Source organism: Cebus imitator, unplaced genomic scaffold (genome assembly GCF_001604975.1).
Source record: "Cebus imitator isolate Cc_AM_T3 unplaced genomic scaffold, Cebus_imitator-1.0 Scaffold75, whole genome shotgun sequence".
Lineage (NCBI taxonomy): Eukaryota > Metazoa > Chordata > Mammalia > Primates > Cebidae > Cebus > Cebus imitator.
The window spans coordinates 810,217-825,234 of NW_016107390.1; the positions used below are offsets into that span (position 1 = coordinate 810,217).

Sequence of the window (15,018 nt, forward strand, 5' to 3'; positions counted from 1 at the left end):
GGGGGCGGGCGAGGAGGAAGGATGGGAACGTGGGGGACGCAGGGGAGGGATGAGGGCAGGGGACGGGACGCAGGGTAGGCATGGGGGAAGAGGGCGGGGCGCAGGGGAGGGCGGGGGCGCACGGAATGGGTTACCGGGGAGAGGTGGGGCAGGGGCGAGGCTCGGAGGGATGGGCAGAGAGCCGGACACACGGTAGCAACTGCAGGGACTCAGGGAACCCGCAGCCTGGGGCAGTGGAGCCTCTCGGCCTACCCCGCGTGCGTCCCAGGGCGGGCATCCTCGGGAAGGCCCGGCCCACAGCGTCCGCAGGCCAAGGTCAGAATCACCGGAGTTGGGGGATGGGACCGGACTGACCCTCCAGGCCCAGCTCTGCAAGAGGCGCACATTCTCTCTGCGACCACCACTCCAAAGGGGCGCGTTGTTTCCGGCAGTCCGTGGCGCAGACTCCGGAATTCTGCCGCGCTGGTGACTGACTCGGGCTGTTAAAGTGCTTGAGGCTGCAGGGGTGGGTGGGGGTCCTTGGAAAAGGGAAGGGCGCTGTGGAAAGGAGGCCCCTAGATAAAACCTAACCTCTTTGGGATTTTGCATCTGCTCGTGCAACTTTGGGGGTCGAACGGGATGGGGGTGGGCAGCTCCGAGGCTTTTTAGGGGTTCGGCCTTTCGCATTTTCCCCCTTCGAGGGACCCAATAGGATGCATGGGACATTTCCGCGGGCAGCCTGGGACTATCCCTGGCAGAGCAACTAACCACCACCACCCCCCACGCCACAATAGGATGCGTAGGGTATTTCTGCTTCTTTGACCGAGTAACCTAAAGCGCTGGGGGGGGGTGGGGGCGGGAGCCACGGATTCGTGTCATTCCAAAGTGAGGGTGGGGGCACGGCTGAAGAAAACCACGTGTTCCTGCTGTGCAGGTATGGATTTAGAAGTCAGTCCACTCAGAATGAGGGGGCTTTCGAGTTTCCTCTAGGAAGCATCTGGCAATACAGCCTCTTAATGTTTGACGGTTTTAATCATGGTTATAGACTTTGAGAACCCCCCTGCGTGGCTAATGGCTGCCAGCGTGATGCCAGAGAACCCTGGCAGGTGGCCTGCAGTGAGCAGAAGGCCCCCACCTTCTGCAGAGCCGGGGGCAGTGCCCGAGTCCCCCGGCCTGGTATCTATTCCTTCACCCACATGGTCACTGTGGAGATGACCATCTGACCAGACTTCGGCGCCCCCAGGCAGAAGAAAGGCTGCAGGGGGCCCGGGAAGGCGGCCTGGGAGTAGGTGTGCAGGTGGGACCCATCGCTCACACTGTAGAACGACACCTCCCCAGCCTCGAAGTCCAGGAAGATGCCCATGTGGCTGGGAGGCTCCGTCAGCATGACAGGGGTGGGGGTGGGGGTGGACATGGCAGGCAAGTACTTGGTCCCCTTGGACAGCTGCACCACCCAGAAGCCGTTTTCGGGGCACTTGGTGACCCTGTCTTTCCGGCTCACGTTGTCTCTGCACACACCCAGGGCCCACAGCGCGTCCCCAGTGATGTTCATGCCCACCTCCCAGTAGTGCCTCCCCGAGGAGAAGGTGGCCTGGCCCACAGCACAGGGGTAAGCCACGAATCTGTCTTTGCTGCAGAAGCCGCTTTCCTCTGGCGGAGAGCCCAGGTAGCACCTCTGACGGCCCTCGTACAGGAGGAGGTAGGGGTATGCAGAGGTGGGGTCCGGTACCACCTCCTCTGTAGATGGGCATAGCCGCAGAGAGATCAGGGTCAAAGGTGGGAGCGCCTGGGCCCTAGAGGTGCATGTGGCCAAATGGTCCCCAAACTCCCTAGAGGTCTCTCCTGCCATGAATCTGGGGTTACCTGATGCTCCCACACCTGAAATGTGTGTGGATATTGGGGGCAATGAGGAACCAGGGCCCAGATGGGGAGGTCACTCAAGCTTCATCCCAGAATTAAAATCCCCAGTATTGCTGCCCTTTGAGGACACAGTGACTAACCCATGACTGTCAACAGGCAGTGCACTCGCAGACCCCCCATTGGTGGCTTCCAAGGCTAGGGGGTACAGTGGGGTGTTGCCAAGAGATCCTGGGTCAGGGGTCCCGGCCCTGGGTGCCCACTTACCTAGGAAGCCTCTGAGCACTTCGATCTGTCCGGGAACCCTGCATAAAGTCCTGGGTCCGGTGGGGAGGGCGACCTCTGGGCACTGCACACTCACACTGTTCTTCCTCCAGTGGGCACAGTCTTACTGTCCCCCTGCCCCACCGTCTCATTGTCCCCCCACCTCCCCACCACTGCCGCCGCCCCCACCTGCGGGGACCACATACCTGCTCAGGGGTTCCTTCATGTCCTGCAAAAGACAAGGATGGAGGCGGGGAGTGGGCCAAGCTCCTGGCTCACCTCAGTGTCCCCACCCCCTTCTTGTCCATGTCTTAGGGCAAGACCCGTCCTGTCCCCTGGGCATTCCTTCCTGCAGATGACCTCACAGCACTCCTGAGCTGTCCCCACTGCCTCGGCTCCCACTCCCACCAGAGCTCCCAGTGCCTCAGCGAAGCTGAGCTACACTGTCAGCCCACGGTCAGACACCTGAGGTCCTTCGGCTCAGCAGAGGCAGAGGGAGCCCTTCTGGGCAAGTGGCCACTCAACACTGACCCTTCAGTCCCATTTCAGGTGGGTGCAGCCCACCCAGCAGGAATGGGGTGGGGGTGCAGTTTGGGAAGGGAGGGGGGCGGGTAACAGACTGAGCCACCTGGGGATTTTCTGTAGCCTCTTTAGGGATTCAGAGTTCCCTGAAGAGATCACTGTTCACTTCTCTGGCCTGGAAGCTACAAGGGACTTCTGTTCTCCAAAGGCCACTTTTCTAGAGTCTAGGGAGGGACCCTAGCTCTTGGCAGGGACTCCCATGCAGGTGGTGTGGGTGGCCCCCCACTCCCATGAGCACCCTTCTCCCAGCTGCTGGGGCTCCTCCCCTCAGTGGGGCTGCAAACGAACGCAGTGGGTTGTGAACAGGCAGCTTTGCTTTCCTTTTTGTTTTTTTTTTTTTGAGATGTGATCTCACCATCGCCCCCGCTGGAGTGCAGTGGCCAAATAGCTCACTGTGGCCGTGAGCCCACAGGCTTGAGATCTTCCTGCCTCAGCCTCCTGAGTCCTGGGAGTACAGGCACACGCATGCCCTGCTTGTATTTGTAAATTTTGATAGAGATGGGTTTTGTCAGCCATAATCAAGTCTCCTCTCCAAGGCCATGGCAGGCTGGCCTGGTCACCTCCCCGCTGCCATTGCAATCAGGTGCTGCCACGAGACTCACTCCTGGGACAGTGCGCCTCCCACACACCGAGACACGGAGTCCCTGTCCCAAAGCTGCACCTGGCTGCAAGGTGTCCCAGGCCACCTCTCTGGACTTGGAAGGAAATGGGGACACTGTCTCAGGTTGGAACCTGTTAGGGGCTGACTTGTGTCCCCACAAATTCACAGGCTGAAGCCCGAACCCACAGGACCTCAGAATGTGACTGTGTTTGGTGATAGTTTCTTTAAGGAGCAGGTTAAGGTTGAAGTTAATTCAGTCTAACTGGCATCATCATGGACAGGGTGACGCTGTGAGGACACGGGAGGAGTTGGCGTCTTCAGGCCCAGGAGAGAGGTTCAGGAGGGACCAGCCCTGCCCACCTTGGCATCAGCCACCCAGCCTCCAGGACTGGGAGCTAACAGCCTTTCCCTGTCTGCTGCCTCTTCCCCAAGTCCAGTGCCTCCTGCCCATGCCTGTCCAAGCTCACATCCCACCCCAGCTGCGAAGCCCACCAGCTCACCTGCAGCATCTGGAGGGGCCCCTGTGCACTCCGCTCCTCCAGCTGCAGTAGCAGCAGCTCCAGGGAATGGCCCTGCCGGTCCAGGCAGGCCACGGTGTCCTGGAGCCTGCTGGTGGTCTCCTCCTCCTCCCTCTCTAGAGCCCGGAGGAGCCTCTGCTCTTCCTCTGCCAGGTAGAGGTTCATCTTCTCAAACTCCAGCAGAATGCGTTCTCTCCGTTCCTTCACCTTGCCCTGCAGGAGTGGAGAAGCCCAGCGGGTCACCAGCAGATGGCTTGGTCCCAGGAATGCTGGCACCTGTCCCCAGGGCCCCGGCGACCCACAGATCACCAGCGACTGGAGCTTTAGTTGGGGACCAGGAACTGTGACAGAGACCCCCACCCCCAGTACCCTGTCACTGAGTGTAACCCTCTGAGCCCCAAACTGCAACTTCCACACATCCAAACACACATGCACCCTTGCTCTGCGGAGGTTCAGAATGTCCACCCCGAAATAAGCCTCTTGGGCATGTTAAACAACATTTATGGATGGTTGTTTTTTTGTTTTGTTTTGAGACAGGGTCTCGCTCTGTAATCCCAGTGCTTTGGGAGGCTGATGTGGGAAGACGGTTTGAGCTCATGAGCTCGAGGGCAGCCTGAGCAACATAGCAAGACCCTGTGTTTCTACAAAAAAAAAAAAAAAAATTAGCCGGTCGTGGTAGCAAATGCCTGTAGTCCCAGCTACTCAGGAGGTTGAGGCAGGAGGATCGCTTGAGTCCAGGAGTTTGAGGCTGCAGTGAGCTATGATCACATCACTGCACTCCAGCCTGGGCCACAGAGCAAGAAGACTCAAGACTCAAGAAAGAAACAAAAAATAACAAAATTAGGGTGAACTAAAGGCCATTGAGAACCCGCAGAAGCAGGAAAACCTGTTTGCCTCTCCCATTAGCTGCCTTAAAAAAATAAAGTGCCTGGCCGGGGGCAGGGGCTCACACCAGTCATCCCAGCACTTTGGGAGGCCAAGGCAGGCAGATCCCCTGAGGTCAGGAGTTCAAGACCAGCCTGACCAACAATAGTGAAACTCTATCTCTACTAAAAATACAAAAGTTAGCTGGATATGGTGGTGGGTGCCTGTAGTCCCAGCTGCTTGGGAGGCTAAGGCAGGAGAATTGCTTGAATCCAGGAGGCTGAGGTTGCAGTGAGCTGAGATCACACTATTGCACTCCAGCCTGGGCAACAAAAGCGAAACTCCATCTCAAATTAAAAAAAAAAAAAAAATTAGAAGAATAAAAATAAAGTGCTCTTTCATGAAGGAAATTTCCAGTGGTGAAGGAATCTATGCCAGGAAGAACATTCCAAAAACAACTCTTTTCACCTGAGGCACTTGCCTGCATACTTAACCAACATCACCTGCCTCCCCAGCCCAGAGGCCCCAAGCCCTATTCCTTTGTGGGGCCAACCTACACCCCCTGCCTCTGGCCGCCACCTTTGTGGTACTGAGCCTTCACCCACTGCCTGCCTCTTTGAGTCTCATTTTTGAGGTCCCTTCTCTCTAGCCTATGAGTGCATCTGTAATTTAAAATTGCCCTTTTTTTTTTTTCTTTTTGGGACGGAGTCTCGCTCTGTCACCCAGGCTGGAGTGCAGTGATGCAATCTCAGCTCACTGCAACCTCTGCCTCCCGGGTTCAAGTGATTCTCCTGCCTCAGCCTCCTGAGTAGCTGGGACTACAGGCTCGAGCCACCATGCCCGGCTAATTTTTTGCATTTTTAGTAGAGACGGGGGTTCACCGTGTTAGCCAGGATGGTCTTGATCTCCTGACCTCGTGATCCGCCCGCCTTGGCCTCCCAAAGTGCTGGGATTACAAGTGTGGGCCACTGCACCCGGCTAAAATTGCCTTTTAATCTTTTTCTCTGCTGTTCATCTGTCTTAAGTCAGTTTCATTCAGGGCCCAGCCATGGAACCTAGAAGGGTAGAGGAAACTTTCTTCTTCCCCTGCCGCTGAGGCAGCATATCCCCACGGACAGACACAGACGTGTAAATGCAGGAAGATGGAGCAGCAGCAGAAAAGGGACGGGACGGCCCCGGGCACCCACCTGCCACTTGGCTAAACTCTGCTCCTCCCTGGCCTGCAGCTTCCCCGTCCTGGTGATCTCCTCCCGCAGGTACTCCATGTTCTCCTCCAGCTTCAACTGCAGGACACAAACCGCAGGATTTGGGGTCAGCAATCCCACCACCTCCCGCCCAGAGTCCAACTGTGCTGACTGAAACTGCACCCCCGCTAAAGAGCCTCCTCAGGAGGGGCAGGGCATCAAAATACATCACCCAGAATGTGCTGCCTTGGATTATTTTGAGCTAAAGGCACTTAAAAAAGGGCAGGTGCAAGAATCGCTCTGACCCTCAGCCTTCCTAAGAGCCAGAGGCACAGCCCACCGTGCCGGAGAGGCCTGCCCTAGGCCAAGAGGAAAGCCACGTTCTCACCAGGGCCAGGAAGCGGAAACCAGAGGAATCTGTGCAGAGGGACCCTGCTAAGCTAACCTCATCCTCAGCTACGTGTTTGGCTCTAACAGGCCTCCATGAGCCTCCAGATCCTCAGGAGGAACTCCCCGGTCATGAGAAGCCTATGGTGAATGAATTTCAGTCTGTTGGTTCTGCTCATCCGCCTCAAATCAGTTTAGTTCTCAGGGCCACCCAGAATACTCTAAGAGAGTAGAGGTCTGTAGGGCTGTGGGGGCCCCTCAGGGTCGTGGGGTGTCCCTTATGCTGTGTTGAGATGCAGGATCCAAGAGGTAAAGAGACAGGACACTGAAGAACTGGTGAAGAGCATCTGGACTCGGGGGACCACACCACCTGTGAGTGGAGATCAGCGGCGGCCCCCCAATGCCCCAGAGCATCTGTATTTATTAAGTACAAGCAGGGGGCAGGGTCGTGAGTGAGGTCATCATCTATAGGCTTAGTGATAGGGCATATATAATCACATGAGTCACAAGCGAGGGGACCACCCCATTATTGTTGGCAACACTTCTTATCTGTGGGCTGGAGACTTCAAAGGGTTTGTAATAGAAAGATACTGTAAGCTTAATGCAGTGGGAGCTGACAGACTTGTGCTCTTCACACCAGAGGGGTTCTTCTCCCTTGGTTACTTCCAGGATCTCAGGCCCGAGACCGACTTTCCACAGGAACTGGATGCAAGGTGCTACAACTCCTTTATCAGGAGGAGAGGCTCTTGCTCCAAGCCTGCCATACAGCGTATGCCCTTTCAGACAGGGACGCCATGGCCTGGATCTTTGGTTCTCATCCTGGTCTGGCTGTTTTCCCATGTACTGCTTCTGTTCTGTGACTGGTCTAGGCATTCCTCCTACTACAAACTACTATAAGATTATATAGGATTATATAAATCAGCATTAAATGTGTCAGTACAGCTCCGACTACAATACCCGTATGATTATATAGAAAGATTATATAGAACTAAATATGCTAGATATATGTAAGCAGTAACTTACACTTCAAGCACTAATTCTATAAAGTCATATATGATTATATATGCAGGATTATATAAAGGAAACAGCTGAGCAATGACACTATAAACTAAGCTATTCTTCAGGCACTAATTGTGCCTGGGTCTGGACAGTTCTTCGTCGGTGCCCCTGGGGGTGTTACCCACAGAGGTCCGATTTTCCGATGCCTGCATCATACAGCGTAGGTCCACCTTCTCCCCGTGGACACCCCTCCTCAACCCCAGACCTGGGCCACCTTGTCCCCCAGACACCTCCTCCCCGGCCCCTGACTTGAGCTACTTTGTCCCTGGACACCTTCTCCCTCCCCCATGACCTGGGCTACCTTGTCCCCTGGACGCCTCCTCCCCAGCCCGACCCCACCCCGATGTCACCCACCTTGTACCCCTGCACCGCCTCCTCGGCAGGCAGCACGCGGTGCAGTCGGTGCTCCCGGGACTCCCTGCACACCACGCAGATGGGGCTCTGGTCCTCCTGGCAGAAAAGCTTGAGGGGCTCCTGGTGCTCTTGGCACAGGTCCCGCTTCTGCAGGCCAGGATGCTGCCGCGCCATCTCGGCCACCTTGGTCAGCAGCCGATTGGGCCGCAGGTTCCTCTGCGGGGACATCTCTCTGCACTCGGGGCAGGGGAAGGCGCCCTTCCGCTTCCGCCTCCCCTTCTTGCCCTGCGCCTTCTCCCAGCTCAGCTGGATGCAGGCTCGGCAGAAGTTGTGGCCGCAGGCGGTCATCACAGGGTCAGTGAAGTAGTCCAGGCAGATGGAGCACGTGGCTTCCTCCCGCAGCTTTCTGGCGAGTTCCACAGCCTCCATGGCTCCTGGGAGACACGAGGCGGGTTCCCGAGTTGAGGGACTCTGGAGAGAGGTGTCAGGGAGCGGCCCTATGCTCCGGGCGCCGGCAGTGTGCAACCTTCCTGTGCAGCCTCCCTTTACAGAGGAGGGCTAGGACTGCGGTCCAGTTAGAGGGTCCAGAGCCGTCATTTTTAGCCTCGTCAATAACAGACACAGACCCTCCCTGACCATTGCTGGCCAGGCCCCTCCGTCCCTCCTGTCCACTGGGCCTGGACCCTGCCGTCCTCTTATGCCTGCTGCTGGCCACCCCAGCTCCACACCTCAGCAGCTCTTCCTCCCCCACCTTTGCCTGCTAAGCCTCCAACCTGCCTTTCTGGAGAAGCCCCTAGCTTGGAGCCTTCCCTTAATCGCTTTCCACCCACCGACCCCACCCAGGCCCCCACTCCCATTCTCCTATCCTCCCCAGTGATCTTTGAGCCTTTCAACAAGTGTCAGAAGAGCTTTTTCTTTAACAAAATTCGGAAAACCAAAGGAAAAAGGGGATAGGCTATCAGAGGAAAAAAGCTCTCTTCCATTCGGTAGTGAGGTGCCGCTCGGAAAACCGCACGCGTCTATACGTGCCCACACGCACAAACACACAAATACACAAACACAGGTGCATACACGCACAGACGAACATACACACCCATACTCATACATACCCACGCGTGTATGCAAACGTGCCCAGGCACACACAAACACGCCCACCCACGCATACACACCACACATAAATGCACACGCACAAACACAGCACGCACAGGCCCAGATGCACAGACCTGTACATATGCATGCGTGTACACACAGGTACACATGCGCGCGCACACGCGGGCACGCGAGCGTCATAGCAAAACTTACACAGACGCCCCTGCAGTCTGAGCTCTTGCGGCCCAGCGCAGTGGAGATCCGCGGCCTTCCGCCTACGCCGCGGGGTTGCTATGGGGACGGAGGCGCAGAGGGATTTGAAAATCGCGTCTACACTGCAAGCACGATCCCGCCTTCCGTTCTGCCATTCCCTAAAGCGAGGGCGTCCACAGGTCTCCGAAGTCCCCGGCCGCGTCCCACGTCCATTTTCTCGGAGCTTTCTGCACCCGCCGGCGCCAGCCCCCCTAGCCCCAGGAGCCCTAAGGGAGGCAGCCCGGCCCACCCGGACCGAAGCGGGGCCTGGGCTGCGGCGACCTTCCCGCTCTGGTCCGCTAGGGCCCCGGGAGAGTTCCCCGGTCCCGCGCGCTGGCACTGGGCCCTGGGTTCCCACCTGGAACCGTCTCCAGGGACTCGGCGGAGGCGGGCAGGTGGGCGTTGGAGGGCGGGAGGACCGGGTCGGGCTCAGGCCTTGGCCCAGGCCCACGGACCGGCACTCACGCGGAGGGGTCCGCACCGCGCTAGGCGCAGCCAGCAGAGCGCTCGCGGCGGGGAAAGGCTGCGTCTGCCCACGAAGTCCAGGGGGCCCCGGCCCGGGCGCAGGAGCAGGCGGCCGAGGGGCTTTGTGGCGTCAGCGGGGGCCAGGGTAGGGGCGGGGGGCGTCTCTTAGGAGAGGTTGGGAGTGGCTGGCGGGGGGAAGGAAGGAAGGCGGCAGCGGGTGGGAGGATCTGGACCGGCCCGGGGCGGGCGCAGCGGGGAGGTCGCTGGGCGGCGGGGAAGATGATGTCCGCAGCCAGAGAGGACTGGAGTGTCACTGGCCTGGGGTGGGACTCTTCGGGAAGGTGAAAGGAGTGTAGCGGGTGGGGAGGCGGGGAGTGGAGTGGGGACAGCTGGCGGGGCAAGGGGCGGACGGGCAGGCGCGCCCGGGTGGGGAGTGGGACTTGAAGAGGCTTCTCAACCCGGGGTTGGGGCTGCAGGAGGGCAGGTGAGCCTCAGGCCGGAGGGTTGGGGTAGGGAATGGAGAGGCGGTTGGTGGGGCTGGAGTGGGGGCGGGGGTGGGAGTGAGGCAGCAGGGGCCAGTGTGGTTGATGGAGCTTGAAGGGGGGTCCCGGGGAGCAGCCAGCCCCAAGGCCTCTAGTGGACAGTCAGCATCAGGGTGAGGGTCCAGGGAGGGGCATCTCAGTCCTGGGGCGTCAGGTTTGGAGGGACCGACTGGAGGGTCGGGTCCCCTGGGCGGGGGTGGGGCAGGCTGGGTCTTGCCGCCACCCCCAGTGGTTTTGTTACCAGCAACAGGTCCTGATCCAGACCCCAAGAGAGGGTTTTGGATCTTGGGCAAGAAGGACTACAGGGCAAATCCATAAACTGGAAGCAAGTTTCTTAAGAAAGTAAAGGAATAGGCCAGGTGCAGGGGCTCACGCCTGTAATCCCAGCATTTTGGGAGGCCTAGGTGGGCGGATCACGAGGTCAGGAGATCGAGATCATCCTGGTCAACACGATGAAACCCCGTCCTTACTAAAAATACAAAAATTAGCTGGGCGTGGTGGTGCATGCCTGTAGTCCCAGCTACTCAGGAGACTGAGGCAGGAGAATTGCTGGAACCCGGGAGGCAGAGGTTGCGGTGAGCCGAGATCCCACCAGCAAGAGTGAAACTCCGTCTCAAAAAAGAAAAGAAAAAAAATGGCTACTTCGTAGGCAGACTGTCCCAAGGCTGCAGGCTGCCCATTTTTAGGGCTATTTCTTGATTATATGCTAAATAATGGGTGGAATATTCATGCATTTCCCAGAAAAGGAATGGGCAGTTCCCAGAACCAGGGGTTCCTCCCCTTCTTGGACCATATAGGGTAGCTGTGATGTTGCCTCGGCATCTGTAACTGCCGTGGCGCTGGTAGGAGTATCTCTTAACATGCTAATGTATTATAATTAGCATATAATAAGCAGTCGTGTTGACCACTGCCTGGTCACCATCTTGATTTTAGTGGGATTCTGCCGGCCTCTTCACCCCATGCTGGTTCATCAGCAAGGTCTTTATGATCTGTACCTGGTGCCGACCTCCTATCACATCCTGTGACTTGGAATGCCTCACCTCCTGAGAATGCAGCCCGGTAGGTCTCAGCCTTATTTTAGCCAGACTCTATAAAAGATGGAGTCACTCTGGTTTAAAAGCCTCTGACAGCGTGGGTGGGAGACCCCGTGGGAGACCCTGCAAGTGCCGAGGCAAGGGTCTGAAGCCTCAACCTGTTCCCGTGTGAATACAGAACTAGAAAAGATTTAGAGATAGTTACATAGTTATTGCTATATATAATCATAAATAATCACAGTTATTCATATGTAATCACAGAAATATATACTCAGTATAATCTTTTAATCTTATTAATGACTATTGGGTTAAGCATGGAACTGAGGTGACGTTGTGAACAAAGTGACCCTAAGGCAGGATGCTCTAAGCCCTCTGTCATGCCCACATAAGGGCTACTGGAGGGTGTCTCAGCTGTGTGGCAGCGCCAGTGCTGGGAAAGTGCCCACTGTTTAGCCAGCTACCGAAGGAGCCGTCCAAAACGTCCAAGACGTCCCCTTCCTCAGAGTGGGGAGAAAACTCCGCTTCTCCAAGCTCTTGCCGTGGGCCTGCGGCTGTCAGGGGCCCGCAGACACCAGGGGCCTCACTGTCTCTATGGGGTGCTGTGCCTCAGCCATCATGCTCCATGGCTGCTTTCATGTTCCGCTTCTGCCCCTGGTATCTCCTTTTCTTAAAAGATGTAATCAGTAACACAAATCTCAATGTCTTTGTTCTTTCTTGACAAGTATGAAAAAGTGCCGATGCATTAGGTTCTCCTGGCCTCTGCTACTTGAAAGACCTGGGCCCCGATCTCCAAGACACGATTTACCTGGCCCTATCACTGACCACCATTACCTCACTCTACCTACCCGGCCCCCTGCTTTGTATTCAATAAAGTCAGAGCGTCCAGGCACTCGGGGCCACTGCCAGACTCTGCGCTTTAGTTGACAGTGGACCCCTGGGCCCAAACTCTTTTCTCTCTCTCGGCGTCTTGTGTCTTTTATTTCCAGTTTCTTGTTTCTGCACCAGTAGAGACGTGCTCACAGGACCCTGTAGGGTGTAGACGGCTGGCTTTCCCTGGGCTCACTCAGTGGAGCGTTTCTTCCGTGGTCTCTCGTCACTCACACACACAATGGTGTGCTGACAGGTACCAGCTGGCCATGCACACTGGCTGAATAAGTGAATTACCTTTGTGAAACCCGAATATCTCAGACTGATATCAATTTAGGAAGTTTATTTTGCCAAAGTTAAGGACGCACGCCCATGACACAGCCACGTGCCCAAGGTGGTCTGAGCACATCCTCAAGCCCTGACTGTGCCACGAGTTCTGCTTAGCTCTCATTTCTCGGTGCCTATATGGCGGTTATCCACAGCTTGGTTTGACACATTTTAGGGAGACGTGAGACATCAATCATATGTAAGATCAACATTGGTTCCATCCAGAAAGGCGGGACGACTGGAGGTCAGGGGGGCCTTCCAGGTCACAGGTAGATACTAGACAAATGGTTGCATTCTTCTGAGTTCCTGATTAGTCTCTCCAAAAGAGGCCATCAGATACACATGTATCTCAGTGAGCAGAGGGATGACTGAATAGAATAGGGGGCAGGTTCGTCCTAAGCAGTTCCCAGCTTCACTTTTCCTTTTAGCTTAGTAATTTGGGGACCCAAGATTTATTTTCCTTTCACACCCTCCAAACCCACGACATCCTCTGCCTGTCGTTTGCATCAGTGAGGGGATTGTGAGGTGTGGGTTTCTTTCAATTGGGAAATAGAATCACAGTATTAGGGGGAAATGAAATATACATATATGTATCTCTCTCGAACAGCACCACACATACTCCCGGCACCTGCCCACAATTTATCACCCTTTGTTACAAATGGTTTACAAGCATCTGAGCCTGATTCTTTGGGTTTTCACCTCTTTCTTGTACACTCCATGCACATTAAAAATACTAAGATCGGGCCAGGCGTGGTGGCTCAAGCCTGTAATCCCAGCACTTTGGGAGGCCAAGGCAGGTGGATCACGAGGTCAAGAGATCGAGACCATCCTGGTCAACACGGTGAAACCCCGTCTCTACTAAAAATACAAAAAATTAGCTGGGCATGGTGGCGCGTGCCTGTAATCCCAGGTACTCAGGAGGCTGAGGCAGGAGAATTGCCTGAACCCAGGAGGCGGAGGTTGCGGTGAGCCGAGATCGTGCCATTGCACTCCAGCCTGGGTAACAAGAGCGAAACTCTGTCCCAAAAAAAAAAAAAATAAAATAAAATACTAAGATCAATACAATATGGATGCCTTTCTCCTGTTCATCTGTCTTTGGTCCATGTCATTCACAGGCTCCCCCACATACCAGCATGATGTGGGGAATTCAACAAATACTTGTTAAAATGCTACTTCAGCCAGGATGCTCATTATTAAGGTTCCTGTAGGCTCACCTGGTGATTGGGCTGAGAAATCTATCATCATGATAAAGCAATCGGAACAGCCTTCATATCCTCAAGTCAGTAAGAAAAAATCAGATAGCAGTTATGTATCTTGATAAATTGCTAAGTTTAATAAAAGGCAGGATGTAGAACTTATGTAGTCTGCCACTATTTAGGTAAACATAATAATTGTATATGCATCTCTTGAAAATATTCAAGAAATTTCATCTGATAAGGGAAATTAAGGGCTGAGGAATCCCCTAATTGAGAGACTCAATTTTCACTATATACCCTTTAGAATTCTTATATTGTATACCACTGCTTTGGATTGTCTTTTTGGAGTCAAGAGTTTTGCTCTTGTTGCCCAGGCTAGAGTGCAATGGAGCAATCTCGGCTCACAGCAACCTCTGCCTCCCAGGTTCAAGTGATTCTCCTGCCTCAGCCTCCCAAGTAGCTGGGATTACAGGTATGTGCCACCATGCCTGGCTAATTTTGTATTTTTATTAGACACAGGGTTTCGCCATATAGGCCAGGCTGGTCTCGAACTCCTGACCTCAGGTGATCCTCCTGCCTTGGCCTCCCAAAGTGCTGGGATTACAGGCATGAGCCACTGCGCCCGGCCATGGATTGTCTTTTTTTAAAAAATAAAATATTTAAGCAAAGGATAGGCAATGTCAGTTTTGAAACACAAGTCTTACTTATAATACTGTTCAAGGTAAATATCCTTTGCCCTTACTGAATGCAACCCCTACTAAGTTATTAGCATTGTAGAAAAGATTAGAGCAAAATTTAAGTGGTCATGTAATTTAAAATGTGCTGAATTAAATGGAAAAGAAGAGGGAGTCCTCAAAATAAGGTAAGGGAGTCATGGCCTCTTTATGTCTTCAATTCCGACTCCTCAACAGGAGAGTCTACTGGGCCACAGAAAAACAAATCCAGATTGTCATGAACTGAATGCTTGTCTCCAAAATTCAAATTTTGAAATCCCTACCTCTAAGGTGATGGTGTTAGGAGATGTCATAAGGGTGGAGCCTTCCTGAATAGGATTAGTCCCTTAGAAAAGGGACTCCAAAGAGCTCCCTTACCCCTTGTACCACGTAAGAACACAGTGAGAAGGCCCCATCTGTGAACCAGAAAGAAGGATCTCACCAGAAGCTGAATCTGTTCACAACATGGCTGTGGACTTGCCAGCCATCAGATCCGTGAACATAAATTCCTGTTGCTTATAAACCACCAAGCCCATGGCACTTTGTCACAGCAGCCTGCACAGACTGAGACGAAAGACGACAGATTAATGGGAGACAGCACGCACATTTCATTTTTACATGTACATGGGCAAATGAAGACCTCAAGAGTGGTTAGGCCTAAGTGCTTATCCACTGGATGGAGCAAAGGGTAGTAATTGTGAGAAAGAAACTGGAATACCTGGGGAGGCTGGAGGAAGATAAGAGCTATTTACTGTTTGTTTGTTTGGGACAGTCTCACTCTATCACCCAGGCTGGAGTGCAGTGGCGTGATCTCGGCTCACTGTAACCTACACCTCCTTGGGTTCAAGTGATTTTCCTGCCTCCGCCTCCCAAGTAGCTGGGAC

General features: G+C 54.7%; 1 protein-coding gene across 2 annotated transcripts in view; it reads right to left on the reverse strand.

Moving 5' to 3' along the window:
- Positions 1–992: 992 nt before the first annotated feature.
- TRIM17 (tripartite motif containing 17) overlaps positions 993–15,018 on the reverse strand; it is a 26,657-nt gene continuing 12,631 nt past the window's right edge. Inside the window, exons 2-8 of one of the 2 annotated variants that reach the window (XM_017532031.2) lie at positions 14,577–14,698; positions 7,650–8,083; positions 5,853–5,948; positions 3,784–4,014; positions 2,307–2,329; positions 2,104–2,207; positions 993–1,716 (exon numbers count right to left, since the gene is read on the reverse strand). In XM_017532031.2, coding sequence (XP_017387520.1) covers positions 1,160–1,716; positions 2,104–2,207; positions 2,307–2,329; positions 3,784–4,014; positions 5,853–5,948; positions 7,650–8,078 — 1,440 coding nt within the window. In that variant the 5' untranslated portion in view covers positions 8,079–8,083; positions 14,577–14,698 and the 3' untranslated portion in view covers positions 993–1,159. Of the gene's footprint in view, positions 1,717–2,103; positions 2,208–2,306; positions 2,330–3,783; positions 4,015–5,852; positions 5,949–7,649; positions 8,084–8,872; positions 9,363–14,576; positions 14,699–15,018 lie in introns of those variants that run through there. The other variant, XM_017532029.2, reaches the window with a different exon arrangement.